The sequence below is a fragment of the Cygnus olor genome, chromosome 5 (genome assembly GCF_009769625.2).
Source record: "Cygnus olor isolate bCygOlo1 chromosome 5, bCygOlo1.pri.v2, whole genome shotgun sequence".
Classification (NCBI taxonomy): domain Eukaryota; kingdom Metazoa; phylum Chordata; class Aves; order Anseriformes; family Anatidae; genus Cygnus; species Cygnus olor.
The window spans coordinates 34,112,707-34,131,689 of NC_049173.1; the positions used below are offsets into that span (position 1 = coordinate 34,112,707).

General features: G+C 46.5%; 1 protein-coding gene across 11 annotated transcripts in view; it reads left to right on the forward strand.

Moving 5' to 3' along the window:
- Positions 1–18,983, forward strand: part of MAPKBP1 (mitogen-activated protein kinase binding protein 1) — a 96,681-nt gene that overhangs the window by 35,377 nt on the left and 42,321 nt on the right. For all 11 annotated transcript variants that reach the window (XM_040557974.1, XM_040557983.1, XM_040557975.1 and 8 more), the window contains 3 exons: positions 13,596–13,658; positions 14,256–14,313; positions 17,307–17,477. In XM_040557974.1, the coding sequence (XP_040413908.1) occupies positions 13,596–13,658; positions 14,256–14,313; positions 17,307–17,477 (292 nt within the window). The remainder of the gene's footprint in view (positions 1–13,595; positions 13,659–14,255; positions 14,314–17,306; positions 17,478–18,983) is intronic.

Below are 18,983 nucleotides of genomic sequence, written 5' to 3' on the forward strand. Positions count from 1 at the left end.
TTTTTCCTCCTTTATAGAGCTGTAGGTATTAGGAGCTGGATATTAAACAGATGACTAAAAGATGCTGTACTGTACAACAGTCCTTACCTTACTTCTCCCACCATCACAGAACATCAGAGCGTTTTTACTTGCCATTTCTTTGATTATTAAAAAAAAAAATAATAAAAAAAATCACAGCATGAATGTGCTCTCATGTCTAGTGATGGAAATCCTGGGGAGGGGAAAATCCTGGGGAGGTTTTTCTTTTCTCTGTGCATGATGCTGCGGTGGTGTGAGCGAGCCCTAGATAAAGGTGGGTAGCATGGGTAGGACAAGTCTGGGTGGGGAGCTTCAGCCCCATGCTTCTCTTGGGGGGCCAGAAGTGTTAGCTGAGCCCTGAAGAAAGTTTTTGTTAGAATGTGGGTTCTGGCTGCTGCCAAAACTGCTAGTGATGAAGAAAGTGAGAGAAGGGAAGTGGGAACGCTTTTATCTTTGCAAGACTGCAATGAAAATTCTTGTGACAAAGAAAAAGCACTTAACTGCCCTTGAAGTTTTCCTGTGCTGGATTCCAGAGGCTGTGAGCAGGGAAAGGTAGGGCAGCGTGGAGGAGTCCTGTGGGTTTGCTGCTGTGCAGGCTGCCTGACAAACTGTATCAAGGAGAACTATATAATACATATTTGCTCCTGCATCCATCTTAGTTCCAGGGTAAATGTTAGTGTCCCCTCAACATAAGAGTGTTATCGTGCCTGTCAGAGTAGCTACAACAGCTGCTCTTTTAATGATTTTATTTTTCATAGCTGACTTCAGCCTCCCTTATTTATCAACAGAAACATTGGTTGTCCTCACTCTTTCACTATGTACCAAAATGTGCCAATTACATTTGAATTTTAAACTGGGAGGCAAGCTAGAAATTAATCCCCTGTGGAGGGCCAGTTTGTTACTTTGTGCTTTGATCTCATTAACCAAGCAGTCCTGTAGTGAGGGTCATTCACAGTTTATGCACAAAGAAATTGCAGTAAGAGAACAAACATGCCTGCTTTATTTAAAAACAGCGCTGTACGCTCTGGTAGAGCTCTGCAAGTGGGAAGCTTTGACTGATTTGGCAATCTATTGCGTGTCCTTGGGATAGGGAAGAGGAGCTGTTGCAAAGCTTGGCTATTTGGGAACACGCAGGCCTTTTCTCAGCTCAATGCCCTGCAAGCCCCTGGGGTTGGCTGTGTCCTGAGAAAGGAGGGGGCAGGCTGAGAGCCGTGTGCCTGCAGGTAGCAACCTGCGTGCCTCCCTACCTGCTCCATGCCCCTGGAGCAGCCCAACCTCCCAGCAACCAGTGCCTTGGTGCGGCAACAGGACAGGCTTGTGAGCCAAGTCCTAAGCTTGCATAAGAGCAAGGGGGGGGAATGGGGACTGAACAGCAGAGTCTGGGATGAAAATGAGATACCAACCGCCTCGGCTGAGCTCCACCCTCTCTAAGAATCTCAAAACAAGCTCTGTGTCTCCTGGCAACGTTTACACAAATTGTGGAGTTTAACTTGAAAGAAGTACGTGGAGTCCAAAGTACATACCCCATCGCCAGGTGTGAACAAGGGGGAGACGCTCGTTTCCCTCTTCCTGGAAGACCTGGCACTGGGGATGGTCTCAGGTTTCAGCCGTGTCAGAAAGGCAACAAGTTAAAGGTGAAGCAGCATCCTGCTTGACAGGATGGCTAAGAAGTGCCAAGAAGCGGTGTATTTTGTTAATCGTGAGCATGCCCAAGAGTGCAGTGAGTATTGCTTAGGAACCAGACACAGGACCTGGCACTCCCCGTGGGCCAGCGCTGGCGGCTGCACCCCGCAGTGTGTGCCCAGTGCCCCAGCCTGCTCCGGGCACTGCCTGCTGCTTCTGCTGGCGGCCAGGGCCTGGCAGGGCTGGCATCAGCTGATTCCTTGTCCAAATCCCAGTGTTGGTCAGCATGCTTTGACAATGCTGACCCAGTGCTCCATGTACTCCAACCGTGCCACGTTTCTGTGACGAGGGAGAGGTGTATGAGAAAGCAGAGGGATCTTACCATGGTTGTTTCTCCTTCCAGGAAAGCTGTCTTTTCAGGTCTTATGACAACTACTGTTCATTAGCTATTCTGAAAAAAAATCTGAGTGCAGTTAAAGTACTCTATATTATCTGAGCTACAGGCAAAGCAGAGGTAAATGTTCATCCTCCATTAAAGCCACAGCTGTCACAGGGCTCCTACAAAACACCATGTAGGCAGAACTGAGTTTTGTCAAGCTGAGAACATCCGAGCTGTTCCTGCTTGGGGAAGCCACACGGCTGGGGCAGAGCCGGACAGAGCTCTGAGCTTTTGGGCCTTGGAGCGTGGGTCCCAGCAAGCTTCTCGTGCCCCCTCTTCCAGCAGCAGCCAGCCTGGGCTTTGGAGGGCTCTGGAGTGGGCAGAGTTGGCAGGAGGCTCCCTTGCCGTTTTGCTGTGCCTGGCAGCCTGCTGCCCGAGGACGCCGAGATGAGGCTACAGCAGCTGACTGCTGGGAGCAGGCAATTCCTTAACGCCACGCTGTCAAAGAAGTGGGGTTGTTCCGTCTCCAACGCTCTTATGTAGATACTGCAGGAATTATGCTTACCGAAGCATTCAGAGGGAAAAGCTGCTCCAGTTTCTCTGCCACAGCGGAGCTTTTGCTGTGTCTGCTCAGGAATGCAGGCGAGAGCAGTACTGGGTTGTTGGCCGCCGCAGGGGCCTGCCACAGCGCGTTGCTGCCTGCTGCCTGCCCGAGCCTCCTCACAGGGGGACGATGGCTGTGGGGAAGGGGCTGCGAGACAGCCCTGCTGCTGGCTGCTTCCTCCGGAGGGTTAATTAGATGCGACCAGGGGGAGTTAAATTGCATTACTCCTTGTTTTGCTCTCGTGATTGATGTCACTGTAATATCGGCTACGCTGACTGCTAGCGGTAAAACAATTACAGCCCCGAGGCACCTGCCACGAGCTGCCACGTTCGTCTGCCCCAGCTGATGAGTTTGATGCATAGAGCTTTCTCCGTGCTGCCCAGGAGCTGCTCTGGTATGGTGAGGGAATCCTCTGGCTGCACTTGCTGCTGGAAACAGAGGTGTTGGCCAATTGTTTGCAAGTGGGATGTGGTTTTCCTCTGCGACTCGATTTTAAAAGGAAGAAACTTCAGCTTTCAAGACTTTGTGGCATGGTAGGAACTGCACTTACAGGGAAGTCAGCGCAGACCTGAAGTGTAAATCTAGATGTTCTTGTGTAATCCCAGCTGGGGCTGTGCATCTTTTCAGGGAGCTGCTCGCTCCCAGGAGGGTGCCTCGGGGGGAGCTCCCAGCCTTTCTCAGTTGGGCTGGAGAGCTGAATCTGCTCACAGCTTGGTGGCCGATTTCATGTTTCTGCAGTAATTTTCTTGTAAACTTTGCTTTTCTATATCTGTGTCGTTCTTGTCTTCCCCTCTGAATGACTGTTTGTTTTTTATTAAAAACAAAAGAAAAGTTTCTTCTTTTCTTCTCTTGTCTTTGACTGTTTCCTCTTCCCCTAGATCTGTGCATTTTCTTTCCTCTTCTCCCAGGCATTGCCTTTGGACTTTGCCTATAAGCACTTCGAGCGTGACAAAGAGAAAACACCCCTTATACATGTGTGTGCGCATGTATATATCAAAAAGGCAATAATTTATTGTTAATATAACTGAAATCTCAGAACTGTGATTCAGGAACCAGTATTAGTCTACCACTAACTGTTACATGAAAAAGAGAATAATAATGCATTAGAATACTTCTATACAGAAAGTCTCAGTAATGGGGATAATACAACTAAAACTGCAACACATTTCTTCATTTCTGTCCCTTGTGCATGGTGTTATGCTCACCCTTGTGTTCTTCCTCTGGATCTTCAAAGGTAGTAGCTAGAGGGTAAAACCGTAAGTGTTCAGCCTTTGCAGTCCTTCGCAGGGAGGAATGTGATGTGGATGTGGCTGCCTGCTTCTTCCTCAGTCCAGGGTCTGTTTGAGGTGACTTTATTAAAATACTTGCTAACATGCTTTTACACCTTTCTGTTTCCTAGCTGGTCTGCAGCTCCATGTTACTTCTGAATTCACTTTGTATGGTGTCTTTTATGCATGTTAGGTATTGTTTCTTTGTTACTCCAGTTTTGTCCAGCTCCAGGTCTGTATTACTTTCTCTGACCGTGGGTGAGTTGCCCAGAGCTGTGGGGTCTCTGCTGCCAAGCAGGTGCCTCACCTCTTATCACCCCATGCCTCTACTGCTCTGTGCAGCGTCGCCTCTCCGCTTCTCAAGGCCTCTGCTATCACACCGTGCCTGCGTTTCTCTCCACTACATCACTGTGTTGGTTGTAAATACCACATTCTACATAAAGTATCTGCTTGTTACTGTTATTTATATAAAACTGTGTCTGTATCACACAAAGGTAAACAAGTAAAACAAATGAGCCACAGACACCTGGCCAGTTAGAGAAACTGCTGTCACAGCTAACCCAAGTGAAACAAAGCTGTAGGCAGGTCAAGAAAAGTTCAGACAGAGCGAGCCCCACAGGCCTGAGGGCTTTCAGGCTCAGTACAAAGCTCACAGCCTGTTGCTGAGAATGGCAATACCACGTTACAGGGCTATACATTGTTTGCAGCTTCTTGCTGTTCATCCTCCTCCTCCAAACACAGGGGTTTTGGCACCTCGGGTTTTTCACTTGTGCTATGGAAGACAAATCTGGGGCTGTCGGCCAGCTGCTGGTGGAAGAGGAACTGGCTCTTGGGAGTTAGAGGAGGGAGGGGTGGAGCATGGCTGGGGAGCAGGAGATCCCTGAAGCAGGTGTCTTGGCTGCTCTGTAAGGACTGAGAGATGTTCTCTTCTGCTTGTTGATGTGCCTGTGGCAGCCATAACTCTGGGAGAAGTTCTCAGTGTATGGAGACAAGCCCTTTTTCAAAAATGAACAACACCTCAGCATGCTGTGATTCCAGAGCATCCATCCTGGAAAAAGTTACATTCACTGCCCTGGTGAAAGCTCCTCAGGTCTGCAGCTGTGTTCTGTTTTTTTGCTTCAATCATCTTAGTAGCACCTGAGACCAGTCGGGTTCTGCTCAAGGCTCCATTTTCTACTGCTTCTCAGTCTCTCCTGCCTAACTGATCAGCACAATTCCTTGTCATGAACTGTCTCAGTGAGCCTTTTATTCCTCTAGCCTTCCTGTCATCAGTTGCTCATTGCTCTAGCCCCCGGGGCTGCTGCTGCTTTGCAGTGTTCAGTGGGTGTTTGCCAAGAGCACTGAAATAAAACACAATTCTGCAACTCCTACTCCCAGCCCAGTCGATTTAAAAGTTCATGTAGGTGTATTGCTGGCATCGCTTGCCTGCCTGAGGGGAAGTGAGTGGTTTTGGAGGGAGAAGGAGGAATGTGGACCCAGTATTTTATATAGTCAGTCATGAGCCACGTGTATATATACACGTATGTATGCTTGAAGGTGTATGTATTGGTGCACATGCATGTGTCATCTATGCCATATGTCCTTTGAAGCTGCTCAGACGTGCAGGCTGACACACAGTTCAGTGTGTGTACGTGTGGCTGCTGCTTTGCCTGGCTTTGTTGTTCCGCCTCCCGCTGCTACGGGCTGGAGGAGGAGAAGGGATGTTCCACAGAGGAGGTGGCCTGTCCTTAGGCCTGCTGGAAGAGGGTTTTATCCAGGTTCCTAAGCAGCACAATTCTAATCCAGGAGGTTTTTCTTCCTCTCCTGGCTTTGGAGCACTGAAGGGAACGAGGACGTTTTGAAGCTGAAGTTCCTGCTGAATCACTGGTGACTAGGCAGCCGTGAGCCGCAACAATTGATTTGAGTCATTTTCATCTTCCTTGCAACTGTAACAATTCCCGGTTAGTACGCTGCTTTAGACTTAGCTTAGGTTTTCCTCTGAGCTTGTTTCACCCCTCTGTTTCCCCCTCACGTTTCTTGTCCAGATCTTTCACAGTGGCCACGTGGCCCAGCTCTGCCCCCCATGAGAGGTGCCTCCTCGTTGTGCAGTGCTGCAGAAAGCCGTCACCCTCCTGAGAGCACTGTTGTTGTGTCTCTGGCTCCAGCATGGCTGCTGGGGAGTTGGATGTGGCCTACACAAGGGAGGCAGGACCTGGGCATCCATTGTGTCCCTGCATCCATTTTGTGTGAAGCGCAGAGCCTGGCTTTGTTGTCCTGAATCATCATCCTGTGCTTATGCTTGGCCAGTGTTAGAAGGGTTGCCAGTCTTAAAACTCTTCCTCCTTCCACCCTGCCCCTTAAAAAATACCTTGAAATAACCTAGCATTGGAGTTTTGTTCCAAGGGGATGAGGATACATTGAAGAGAGATCAGTAGGACCAGTTGAAAATAATCGTGGCCAGTGCATATGACAGGCAGTGCCCTTGCTCTGGTATGAGGCAGGCAGGATTCCTTCAGCCCTCCAGGTTTTCCTCTGTGTTCTTGTTAGAGCTGAAACTTCAGCGCTGTCTTTTTTATGGAATAAGAGGGGCCTGGATTGGCAAACACTCACAACCTCTCCTCCATATTAGATCTTTTCATCCACTTATGCACTGAGGTTTTGGACGTCTTATTTTACAGTATCTTGGGTATCTTTTCAAATCTGTGTATCTGTTTCCTGCCACCTGCAGCTTAAGGCCAGACATGTAACTGGTTGTTTTAAAGAAACAGTCTGGTAGATGTGAAGGGGCTGCTGAGAGCTGCCAGTGGAAGTGGTTCACCATGCACAGCAGGAACCTGCACTGGCATTGTGAAAGTCAGGAGCACCAAGCCCTGTCCCCCCGTGGCCTCTTTCTATGGAGGCCAGCAGATCCCATAGGCACAGGTTTTTGGGAGGAGCATTTTGAGGCTGCCATAGTTGGGGATGCAGCAGTTGTCCTCTTGCATGCTTTGCTCTTCTCAGTGCGGTGGAGGATGACTGGGAAGTGAGCTGGCACTGGTGTTACCCTGCCTCGGCTGAGGACAGCAATCAGAGCACTGTCCTGTGGTTATGCAAAGCCAGTGGCACTGGGCAGAGAGGTCATTAGGCTCCTTCATCTTGTGTTCCCTCAGACAAGTCCGGTCTGGGCTATCAGTAATGACTGGTGTGAGTTCAGGAGAGGCTGGGTGGCAGGGGAGCAGAGGCTGCCTTTGTCCCTTTGAGGGTTATTTCTACAAATCCTTCTTGTCAGTTCTGCTCTACCTTCTAGGCTGAATTTATTGTGTTGCTTTCCCTCTCTATGTGTGGGTGCAACCAGATTTTCATCGGATTTCCTGCTTCCATTACGTGTGATGGAGAAGACCTGTGGAGAGAAATGCCCTGTGGTGGCTGTGTGGCAGGGGAAGCTGTGGGGACCAATGCTGTTTTGCAGGCTCCCCCTATGATTTCTCCCATTTTTGTCAGAGATTTTGAAGAGGAGAGGCCTGAAGGCACAAAGCTCTAAATTTTTATGGGTTGGTCTAAATACACGAGAGACTTGTGCAGGTGGGAGCTAGCTGGCTAAAACTCAGTTTGGCTGAGGCTGTGCTGATGCTGGTAAATGGGTCAAAACCAAGAATCTTTCTCCCACTGGCTTAAGATAGCTCCGACTGCCAAATTCTTGGAGGCTGGAAGAGCAGTCTGGAAAGTATCTTTACAATCTGCTGTGTTCTTCCCTAGGCCTGTGCTTTTGGCTGCTGTTGGAGGCAAGATACTGGACCTGAGTTTGATCTGGTGTGGCCATTCTTGTGTTTTTTGGAGCAGAGCCTTTTTTGTGCTGCATTTTAGTTCCCAGTCCTGCAGGTTTGGGGTGCCACCCAGCCTTTTTAGCAAAACAGATGTGTCCCAGGTTGGCAACCAGAAATTTCTACTCTCTTAGCCTAGCAATGCTTACATGTATGGATGACTTTTTTTTTTTTTTTTAAAGTGGGTTTCTTGTTCAGCAGTCGTGTCTTTCCATTAGCCTGTGTTTGTTTCTGAAGCATGAATTTCTCTGCATCTCTAACTGCTGTTCTTCCGGTCTTCTTGGTCATGGTTTGGTGCAGGGAGCTCTGAAGCCTTTTATTCTCAGGCAACGATACCCAACTCTTAACCTCTCAACAGATACGCCTTTCTTCTCAGAATGCATTTAATTAATATAGCTTGCATGAAAATACCTATTCAGTTACATAGTCAACGTGCACGTCCTCTCTCATCGCTGTTAACCCACTCCCAGTACTGGCTACGAATTAAAGAAGCTTTTTGGCAGGAAGAATTGCAACACAGAAAATTAACACCAGCTTTTGTAGACGCTGCTTCACTCTGATCAAGCTTCCCTTGGCAACCAGTGCAGTGTAAAAAAGATTTTGTTCTTATCAATGCCTTTTTTCTTTTTCATGCATTTTGTGCGTAGGAAGCTGTTGCAGTCTCATTTGAATAGCTTTGGGTCTGGGGAAGAGAGCAGAGTATGAGCCAGAAAGTGAGAAATGGACTAATTTTGAAGGGATGGGACTGTTTGCTCTTTTCATTTATTCTTGCAGCAGCATGAAAGGAAACTATTGGGGGGGAGGGGTAGCCAAAATTGGTTTGGGCATCTTAATGGAGTTTTCTTTCCTCCATACAACATTCTCTTTCCAGCATAAACTATATACATTTAGGAGAGGAGGATTGGACCTGTGAACTCGGCCTCTGGTCCCGCGTCCTGCAAGATAGGGCAATGCTGGTTGATGGATAACTTGGGAAAGGAATGCAATCGCTGACTTCTCATTTTCCTGGAGGGGTGGGTGTCCTGCAGAGGGAAGGGATGGAGAAAACTGACTTGTGCAGAGGTCTGTTTGATATTAGCTTGCTGAAGAAGGGTGAGGAAGAAAGTGGGTGGAGGAAGGCAGCTGAGACTGGAGGGATGTGCAAGGAGGGCAATGAGGAGATGTTCAGGAACTAGGATCTGGGGAACAACAGGAGTGAAGCTGGTAGGAGGAGAGGCAGAAGTAAAAGGGGGGGGCACGGGGTGATCCGCTGCTGCTGACTTAGTGAGTCAGATGCTTCATGTAAATGTGATACTGACGTCCGATTCCTCTCCATTCCTGCTCCTATATTTAGCTTAGGGAAATTGCTTCTTTTTTATACTTTGGGCTTTTTTTCCTTTTGCAGGAGCCAATGGGAACTGTTTGGACACTCCTTCCCCTCCTCTTTTCCCCCTTTGAAACAACACCAGCTTTTTATCTGCATATATGGTGCACAGTTGTGCGTGTGCAAGATAGGGCTGCGCCTTCATGGAGGTTTGGAAAACTCTGCCAGGGGCCTTTCCCTGCTTCCTTGCTGCCTGACCCACATGGGCTCCCTGATGGAGCTGTCTGCAAAAATCCTTGACGTAGCTGTGACAGACGATTCTGTCCTTTGTTTGTGTTTGAAGTTACCTGGGTGCCCCACGGGGAAGAGGAGACCTGGGAGGGAATCCGCAGCCAACTTGTCTTTAAAAGCTGCTCGCATCAGGAAGGTGTTGCTTGAAGGTTGTGGGTGACATCATAGACCTAGAAATAATTCCTTAAATATGTGTGCAATTGCCAATGGCCCCTGCAGGAACCAGCATGCAAACAAACAAGACACTTGATCTCAGCTGGCTGATAGACGGTTTGTACAGCAGTAATCCGTATGGCAGTGAATATTTTCTGTAAATGTCTTGGAAATCAGGATGTATTCATGGATGAAAAGATGCTGATGTCATCGAGCCCTGCCTGCAGCTGCAGAGAAGGTAGAGTTTGTGCTGAAACAAGATTGCTAACAATGCTGACCTTCTGAACAGCTCGAGTGCACTAGGTCAGTGGTGTTTGTAGGTCCCATGTGAGGTGCTTTTGAAGCTGGTGTTAGTTTTCATGTTGGCACTAGCATTGAAAAAGTTCTCTTCAGACAAAAGTGCCTTGAGAACTTGAGTTTGTTTTGACAGCTTCAGTTTGGGGAAGGGGTGGGGTGGGCAGAGAGGTGATGTGACCATTATACAGTGCACGTCTGAAGTACTTTGCTTGGTCTGCATCCACAGTGGGAGGCTAGGAACAAAAAGCTGAGTGCTCTCATCCCTTGCGTCCTTTCCACCCCTCTGGCTGTAAAATGCTGAATGCAGTCCTATAAAGCAGCAGACAAAAGTGTAGGGCGGATAGATGGGTGTATGCTCTTATATGCAATTTTCCATGGTAATTTTTTTTACTATTTTGACTAAGATTAAAGCCAATATAAACGGAAAGGAGTAGGTACTTTGAGTCTCCTGAGGGCTTGGTAGCCATAATGAAGTTGGAGGAAGCATTGAATAGGTGGGTCAGAGATCTGACCATTCCTTGTCTCCATTCCCTGTATTTTGCTAGACCAATTTACCTTGTTAAAACAGCACACCCAGCATCCCCATGGGCTCTGAGCTACCTTGTCTGGAGAACTGCTGCGGGTTCTGCTGAAGAATGACTTGCTGGCTGCGTGGGGTGGAGGAGCTGCGCCGGGGCCATGCCGAGCTGAGCTGCAAGTGTCTGAGCAGGCACTGAGGTCGCCCTGAACACTCAGAAGTGGTTAAAATGGTGAAACTAGTTAACTTCTGCTCTTTGAGATGTGCTCTCCACGACTGCACACCTTCCCATGCATTTTGAGAGGGAGCCAGTTTTCCAAGTCAGGTGCTGCTGACTCCCAGAACAGTGCCTGTGCCCTGCCATGGGATGTGTGGCTCCTGGCTGCCATCCTGCTGAATAAGGTACTCTTGGAGCTGCCCGGAGTCGTCATTGCCCCTGTGCATGGCAGACAGGAGGGTGATGGTGGAAAACCAGCAGAGCAGTGGGGTAGCTGTTGTTGGGTAGCAGCTCATTTAAGAAAGCAAGTTGAAAAGACTAGTTTAGCCTAGCCAAATAACTTTATTGGTATACAAGGCCATAATCAATTAGCAAATGTGGTTTACAACTCAATATAACCACTTGCAAACTTGTTTCTGTAAAAGTATGGGTTAAAGTGACCTTTTTGTGGCATAAATCAATGCTTGCAGTCTAGTAAGGAGACACTGATTTTTTCTTTTTCCCTTCCAGATAGTGTTTGTTCATTATGAGTCTGACTCAGTGAATCTGACATAGGTGTGTTAAGACAGAGTTAAAATATCCATGTCTGTGCCTGCTGCTGTGGGACTAGAGCATGCGTGGCTGCTGGAGTGCTTTGTCAGTTCGTGTGTGAGCTGGGGGGCCCTCGCCTCCCCTGTGGGGCCTGGTCTTCTCTGGGAGCTAAGAAGGGGCGAGGAAGCCTGCAGGAAGGCAGGCTGGCAGGGAGACAGCCAGCTCTGGAGCACATTCAAGCTAAAACTCATGATTGTAAGTGGTCAAAGGCTCTGCTGTGTAAGTTACTAAGGGCAAAGCCCTTAGCGTTTCACTATACTATTCTAGGAAGTGGTTTGTTTGCTTGCCTGGTTTGAAGACTGTGGCTTGTTTTTTGCATCTTTTCTGTGTTTTTAGACTGTGTTCACTTCTCTGAAGTCTTTTTTCTGTGCAGGATGCATAGGAAGGTATTTGTCAGGATGTTGTGTCTTTCCTTGATTCTTTCTAATGCTTTCTTTGAAGCTTATTGTGAGCAAAATTCATCACTGTCATAACCCAGCAGGATTTTTGTCCATTAAACCTATCCAACTTCACAGAATGGAGTTTTACTTTGCTTTTCTGCTTAGCTGAAGGCTTGGGATTAGATGGATTCTCACATCTGCTAACTTCCTATTTCATATCTTGTGATTTGCAAGGCTTAACCTCCCCTGACTTGTTAATGGATCACAAACCACCTGCTTCTTTACACTAATCCTTCAGAAATAAATAGCATAGCTTTGACTTGAAACTTCCGAGTTTGGTTCTCTGGGGTGAAAAGCGTGGAAGGCTCAGTCCCAATCTGAATGGGCTCCTTATTTACACTTTCACTGCTCTTTCACAAGATTGTGTCTCTGGTCATGGCTGTCTGACTTAACCGTTAGGAAAGTTTGGTGCTTTTATGACCTTGGCCTTTTGTGTGAGGCATGGGTGGAAATGTAGAACAGTCTGACTGGGGGGCATTTCTTGTGACTGGTTGGTGATGTGGAGGTTAAAGCTTTGGTACCCTCTGACAGTGTCTGCTTTGAGCTAGTGATGTTAGTGGAGTGTGGCAGCTCAAGGGTTCTGAGCGCAAGGCCTTGGTGCGTCAGTCCTCCTTCCTCTTCTCTTTTCCCTCTCAAAATGCACACCTGCCAGCCCAGGTGAGACCCTGTCAAACCCGAGCCGTGCCTGCAGCACTGCTCGCCCTGACCGCTGCTGGGAGAACAGAGAGGGGCCAGGAGGACCTGGTGTTGGCGAGCACAGTGCCGTGCTGCCCAGGGCACGGGTTTGCAGCCTGCGTCAAAAGTTGGCTCCTGCAATGGCTCAGCTTTTGCCTTTCTGCTTGGCTGCTTCAGGCCAGCTCTACAACTTCTCCCTCCTGTGTTTCTCCTGTGACTGGTGTCTGTGGCCTGGCACACGTCGTGGGTGAGCCCCAGCGTGACGGTGACGTGAGTGAAGTCCCCAGCAGTGAGGACTGCTGGCAGCGGGGCCGGGGCATCCTTCAGTGCTCTGCTGGCACAGCTGCGGGAGGAGGAGCCGGGACTCCGAGCTCTGGCAGTGTGCACATACAGAGCGAGAGACAAAAGCCACGATTTCTGTTTTAGAGGTGAAGTGAGAGACAGGGCACCAAGTCATTAGAGCAATTGCTGTTCTGCCTGAGGCCAATTTTCCCTTCCTTTTATGCTTTCAGGCGAGAGCAGGAAGGGCCTTGTGTGGGGGTGTTTTGTTTTTTTTTTCATATCCACTGGCTACTGCTCTCTTCTACAAGACAAGACAAATGCTGTTACATGAGGATTTTTGAAATTGTGTTAAGTGTTTGTGGAGAGTGGGGAAGATGCAGGGCCTGGGAATACTCCAGGCTGAGACACCAAGGCAACAAGCTATTGGAAATATCTGTGGGGAAGAAGAGCCTCTTCTCCTTCACGCCCCTCCCAGCCAGCGACTGGTTTGCTCCTGATGGAGGTGATTGTATTGCTTACCAGGAGTTTCAGATGAGCTGCAGAAGCAAGTAATAGAGATTTCTGCAGAGCCCCTAAGCAAGTTGTTTATTCAGATATGTCCCTCAGGTCAATAGGTTTTGGCATCATAGTTTTTCACTTCTTAACCGGCCAGCCACCTCAAGTATAGCCACCATGCTATACTCAACAGCTTTCTGTCCTTTCTAGTGTTATGGACAAGGTACAGCTCCTCATCCCAACCCTGAGCTTTTCTGAAAGAGGACCTCTTTCCTTCATCCTGACATTCTTGCTCTGGTCTAGACGTGATGGTTTGGTGCTCAGTACATAGGGTCATGTTTATGGCAGGGAACCTAATCCATTAGGGCCATTGCATAGACTTTCATGACTAATCTTTATGTACAGCTTGAACAATCAGAGACTCAGGGCTCACAGATGCAAGAGACAATTATTTATGATACTAGCACACGGTATACCTCAACATGGGAGAGACGTGCAATTCTTCCTTTGCACTTCCCAGTTAAGCACAGCTCAGCCTATGAGGCTGGGGTATGGCACAGCTTTTTGGGGCTGCTTATGCTGCTGCTCTGCCAGCAAGGATGGCTCTTTTTTTTTTTTTCTTTATACAAATACTTATGTTGTTCTTCTGTTTCCTCCATCTAGGTGTGTTGTTGTGCTGTTCAACCCTAGAAAAAATAAGCAACACCATATTCTGAACAGTTCCAGGTGAGTGAAGTTTCAAGCTGGCTTGCTTTCTGTGGGAGATGAATTTCAAGGTTTTTATGGCTTGAACAAAGTGGGAGTTGTTGTTGCTCCAGCTAAATCCCCTCTCAGTGAGTTGCCTTGGGGAGAGGCTGCCTGCTGGCTCGACTCTAGCTCCTTCTAATGTGGGGTGCTGTTATTGATGAGGCAACAGCTCAGAAATGTTGTGGCCTCATGAGGAACTTTAGCAGGCGTGACATGGAGGGAGTCTTGCAAGAACTCCATGGTATCTGTATGATTTTTTTTTACCTGAAACTATTTCCTCATTATTGGAGCCAGGACTGGGACATGGTCCTGCATCTGGAATAAAGGCATAAACATGAAGATAAACCTTGACTTCTGGAGTTTTTCCAGTGCTGTAGGCATGCTGCTACAGACTTGAGCACCAGGGAATCACCAGGGCAAGTGTTAAGACGTCTGGTAAAAGAAAACTATTATGTCAGGCTATTACATGTGATTTGAGCCTCTTTCCAGTTTGTCCCAGCCTACTCCCCAGTCATGATGTATTGAAATGAAATCACATGTTGGAAATGTTTCTCAGTGTCATTTTCTCTGTTTTAGGAAAACAATTACAGCACTTGCTTTCTCTCCAGATGGAAAATATTTGGTTACAGGAGAGGTAAGTGTGAGAGGAGACACACCTTGTCCAGCACATTTTGAAGCATGGTAGAGTGTTAGAAAAAACAAGCCAGTGAGTTACCTTTACACAGAAATCTCTTCTAATGTTGTATCTTTGGGTGGACCAGCTGGATTATGGGTGGCTCTGGACTCCTGCTTGCAGTTTTTTAGTGTGCTTTCTTTCATCGGCTTGTGGGACAGATCTTCTGGGGTGGCTTCTGTGGCCTGAAGATAGGGTGAAAATAAGCGAAAGGGAACACAGCATGGCTCTACTCTAGCCTAGTGAAGAGTACTTGGATGGTCCTTAATCTTGGACAGAATTTATCATTGTTGCTTCAGGATTTAGGATGTAGCTGAAGCTGAACAGTGTTGTGGAAAAAGTGAAAAGTGCATGTGGATTGAAGCTTTAGGAATAGTGACAAAAGATGCTGGTGCCTGTGGTTTGGCATTGTATGTTTGGCTGGGGGCGACAATTACTTCTTTTCAAACATGCCTAAGGGGGAGAATAAGAATGACTCCACCGCATGTCTATTGTGCATGAGAAGTTCAGAACATGGACTGTATGTCATGAGTTTGGAATTGCTGGATGTTAGAAATCCACAGAAATGTTGCCTGTCCCCCTTATAGTTGGGCTCAGTTTGCTCTTGTGTGTGATTAATAATAATTTATCATTAGTTTCTGTGCCTCTGTAAGACATGGGGAGTGAGCATGTGTGAAACACGTCCCCTCCTGAGCCTCAGCCACAGAGAAGTATATCACAGTCCTGTCAAGAAGGAGGCTGTTCACTCCAGAGGTCCCTGGAGCAGTCACTGTGATGGCAGCTGTCATGCCACTGGGTAGCTCCCTAGCCTGAATCCTGCATGGATTAGGCTAACAGTAGAAACAGTAGTGTTTTGAGATGGAGGCTACCTTGACACACACAAAAAACAAAAACATGGATATTCCATCAGAGCATCAGAGATTTTGTTGTTGTTAACTTTTTAGTGAAAGCACAAGATTTTATACTGTAATTTGTTTTTAATTGCTCCTTATCCTCTAGAAGTTGTAAGGTATATAAAAAAAAGCCTTATAATTTTATATGTAATTTTCTTTTATGTGTACAGAAGTAAATAAATTAAAAACAAACTCTTTTTTTGTACCTGTCTGCTGCTCTATTCTTTTCATGTGAGGTAGAAAAAGACATTAGAAATGAAGTGGATATTTTTCTTACTGACAACCCAAGCTTTCCAGTTTGACACTTCACTGGGGCAAAGGGCAAGTTTTGATTTAAACAAACAACAAAAAAAAAAGCTTTTCCAGTTATACTTGAAAGTTGATGTGTTGTTTTTTTTTGCCTTGTTGCAAAACATGTCTCCTCTTGCCCTGTTGTAAGGCCATTTCTCTTTTTGTATCCTCCCACATGCCTGACATCTGAGTTCGAACTTGGTGGAGTGGTGTCCCCTGCCGGTGTCAGCAGCCTCTTCTTGCTTGGTCTTGTGGGTGGTCCCCCAGGGAAATGCTTACTGAGTTCACTTTGTCAAACTCGCTTTTAGCAGCCTCATGCTAATTCTGCCTCTTAGCAACTTAGCTTCCTGCACGACTGGCTTTTCAGGAAGGAGAGCACAGAGATTTGTCCTTGGCATACCATGCACATCAAATGTCTTTTGAATATTTCAATACAAAGGAAAATTAATTTTTTTTCTCCCTATGGAGGCATAAATTGCTCATGCATGGGGATGACGCAGAGCTTGCTTTTGGTGAACATTTATTATATGATTGAATATGAATTCAATTTCTTAAGGTCCACAGGTTTATGCTAAGATGTTAGGAAATATATATATATATATATACACACACATATGCATTTGTTTAAGTACAGTAATTGCTTGAAAGAGCAGCTGATTTAGCTCACTGTAGCATCTTGACAGCCAGCTTCAGACCTGAGCTCTGCTGTGCAGGAGAACTGCACTAACTGCAGCAAAATCTGACCATAGCACTTTTCTGGGCAACAAGCAGTTGCTTGGCAAAGCTTTTGGACAAGACAATTAAACATTCACAGTTCTGAGTTGCTAAAGATTTGATTTCTCCTCCTTGTGTTCGGAGTTGCCTCTCCCACACAGTCAAACGACTTAACCCTGATCAGAAAAGGTACTGTTTTGCCATGTTGCCATGGAAATGTTATCGGGCAAGCTACCGTTTTGACAGATTACAACGTTACAACGTGAAATCATGATAGACTCTTGAGTAGGATTTGCTCATCAGGCAATTTCTTGGCCAACATTTCAGCTCATCTTCTGTTTCTTGTTTTATTTTTCTTTAATAACAAATAACTAAAGAAAAAAATGGAATTGTCTGGCAAAAGGTGCTGACTTAGCATTTCTGAAGTCTATGAGCTTCTCTTTCTTTTGAGAACAAACATAAAGACAAAGGACGTCTATTCTCTCAATGCCTTTCTCTGATACTACCTTGCCCATGTTCTTTCAGGCAGCATGCATTCACGTGTTACCTTTGTGACAGAAATGGTACTGTTAGTCTCCCAGATGCCTCCCTGAAATGGTGTGTGATAATTAACTTGAACAGTCACATCATGACCTGGTTTGGGATCTCCGATGTCCATGTTGTGTCCAATGCCTTTCATTGCACTGAGTCCAGAGATGCAATGTCATGTAATCCTTTTCAGAAACTGGCCATGAATTCCCTTTGGAAAGATCAGGGATGTACATGAAAGGTAGTGTTATAGTCTTTGGGTGTTTTGTGAGGAGGGTAAGAAAAGGATTAAAGCAAGGGAGGTAGTCTTAGCGCCTTCAGACACCTGTTGAAATGCATATGCTCATTAGGTTGGCAGCCTCAACTTGGGCTTTAAAGATTTGAAGGAACTTGAGTCTAACCTTACCCTGCTGTGATTCCAGCAACTAGACATCTTTTTCCAAGCCCCCCCACTTATGTATGCTTGAATCTGTCAGAATTGCCCTCAAGAGTTGTTTCCTGTTCTGTGTGTGTTCTTCTCCCCTCCAGAGCGGACACATGCCGGCTGTTCGGGTGTGGGATGTCGCTGAGAGAACCCAGGTGGCCGAGCTCCAAGAGCACAAGTATGGGGTGGCCTGTGTGGCATTCTCGCCCAGCTCCAAGTACATTGTGTCAGTGGGGTACCAGCATGACATGATTGTCAACGTGTGGTCGTGGAAGGTAAGTTCTTCAGGAAGTTGAGTGGACTACAGAGTTGTTAAATTAAAAAGAGTGGGCAGTCTGTCATTAAGCTATTTCAGTTCTGTCTTGCTTTCTGCCCTTTTTTGCGTTTGTTTTTTTGACACTCACAGATGCAGACAAGCTTGGACATGAGAGAAAGCTATGGTCCCTTAGGGATGGTCTAAATCACTTCAGTGCAGGGATATTCTCCAGACTTGGAGATGCTTGACATCTTGCTGTCCTGTCAGAAAAGCCTGGGCTCTGAAACCTTGTCAAAGCCTTGTGCTTTTTTAGAGGTTTGTTAGAAAGCTAATTTACAAGGTTGAGGAAGGAAACTCTCATCAACCAGGGATTCTTTGTTGGTGTAGTGGATGCCCTTGGCTCATTTTGCCTTTGTTGTGTCAGTATCTGTAATGCTTCAATTCCATCCTTGATGATTTGGAATGGGAATTTAAAGAAAGATGATGGAGGCCACGCTGTCTGCCATTGGGTTGAGGCAACATTGTGTGGAAATAATGCCTTTGTCTTATCCATTAAAAAACATTAAAGTGTGTGTTTTTTGTATTGAAAACAAAACAAAAAAACACACACATTTGTAGGCAGGCTTATGCTACGTAGGCTTGGAGCCTTCTGCATTAGTAAAAGCTAAGCATTCATGTGTTGGGTCAGCTCCTGCAACCTCTTCAGGTGCAGTAACCCTCTCTAAAAGATGTGTTTTAAAAAACACACTTTAGTGCATCTCTTAAATCTCATGTGATGCAGCTTATAAGTCTGCTTATTTAGTTTGTTACCCTCTTCATCACATTTCCTATGCTTTAATTTAGTTCTCCCACATGAGCTGAAGTTTGGCCTTTCTATTATTTTGTATAGCTGACCTGCGTGGTGATGCTTTAAGCATGTGTGTCAGGGTTGGAAATTGAGTGCTCAGTCTTTTGGTTCTTTCAAGTTACGCGAATGGAAGTAGAAACTCAAAGATTAACATAATGCACAGCACGTGTGGGACTGCATACAGGTGGCTTTGTAAAAAAAAAATATATATTTTTTAAACTCAAACTTCTACCACTCCTCCCTGGGGAAAGACGGGGAGGAGTAAAACTGAGAACTGGTCTTGGGGACAAGGAGCTCTTGTCGTCTGCCTGTTCTGCTTGGACAATGTCCATTCCCTTTTTATGTCCCTATCATTGCCACAGTCCATTTTCTTCTCCTTTTCCTAAACTTTTGACCTTTTGAAGTGCACAGAGAGGTGCAGCAAATTTTGCTTTGTATCTTCTAGTACAGGCGTGGGCTTTTAGTGTTCTGGGTCTTTCTATAAAGCTTTCTGCCTTTAAATAGAAGGGAGAATTTATGGAGGAACTAGTACTGTTTTCCTTATGGAAAATATCTGTTCCCTATCTTGAGTGCCTTTTACCTACACTGCTGCCTGGAGGCTGGGAGAGCTCCTCCTTGTGCTTGCCTACAGTGTGCCTTTCTGTTTAGAAAGGGAAATGGGTTTGCTTTGAGCTCCCT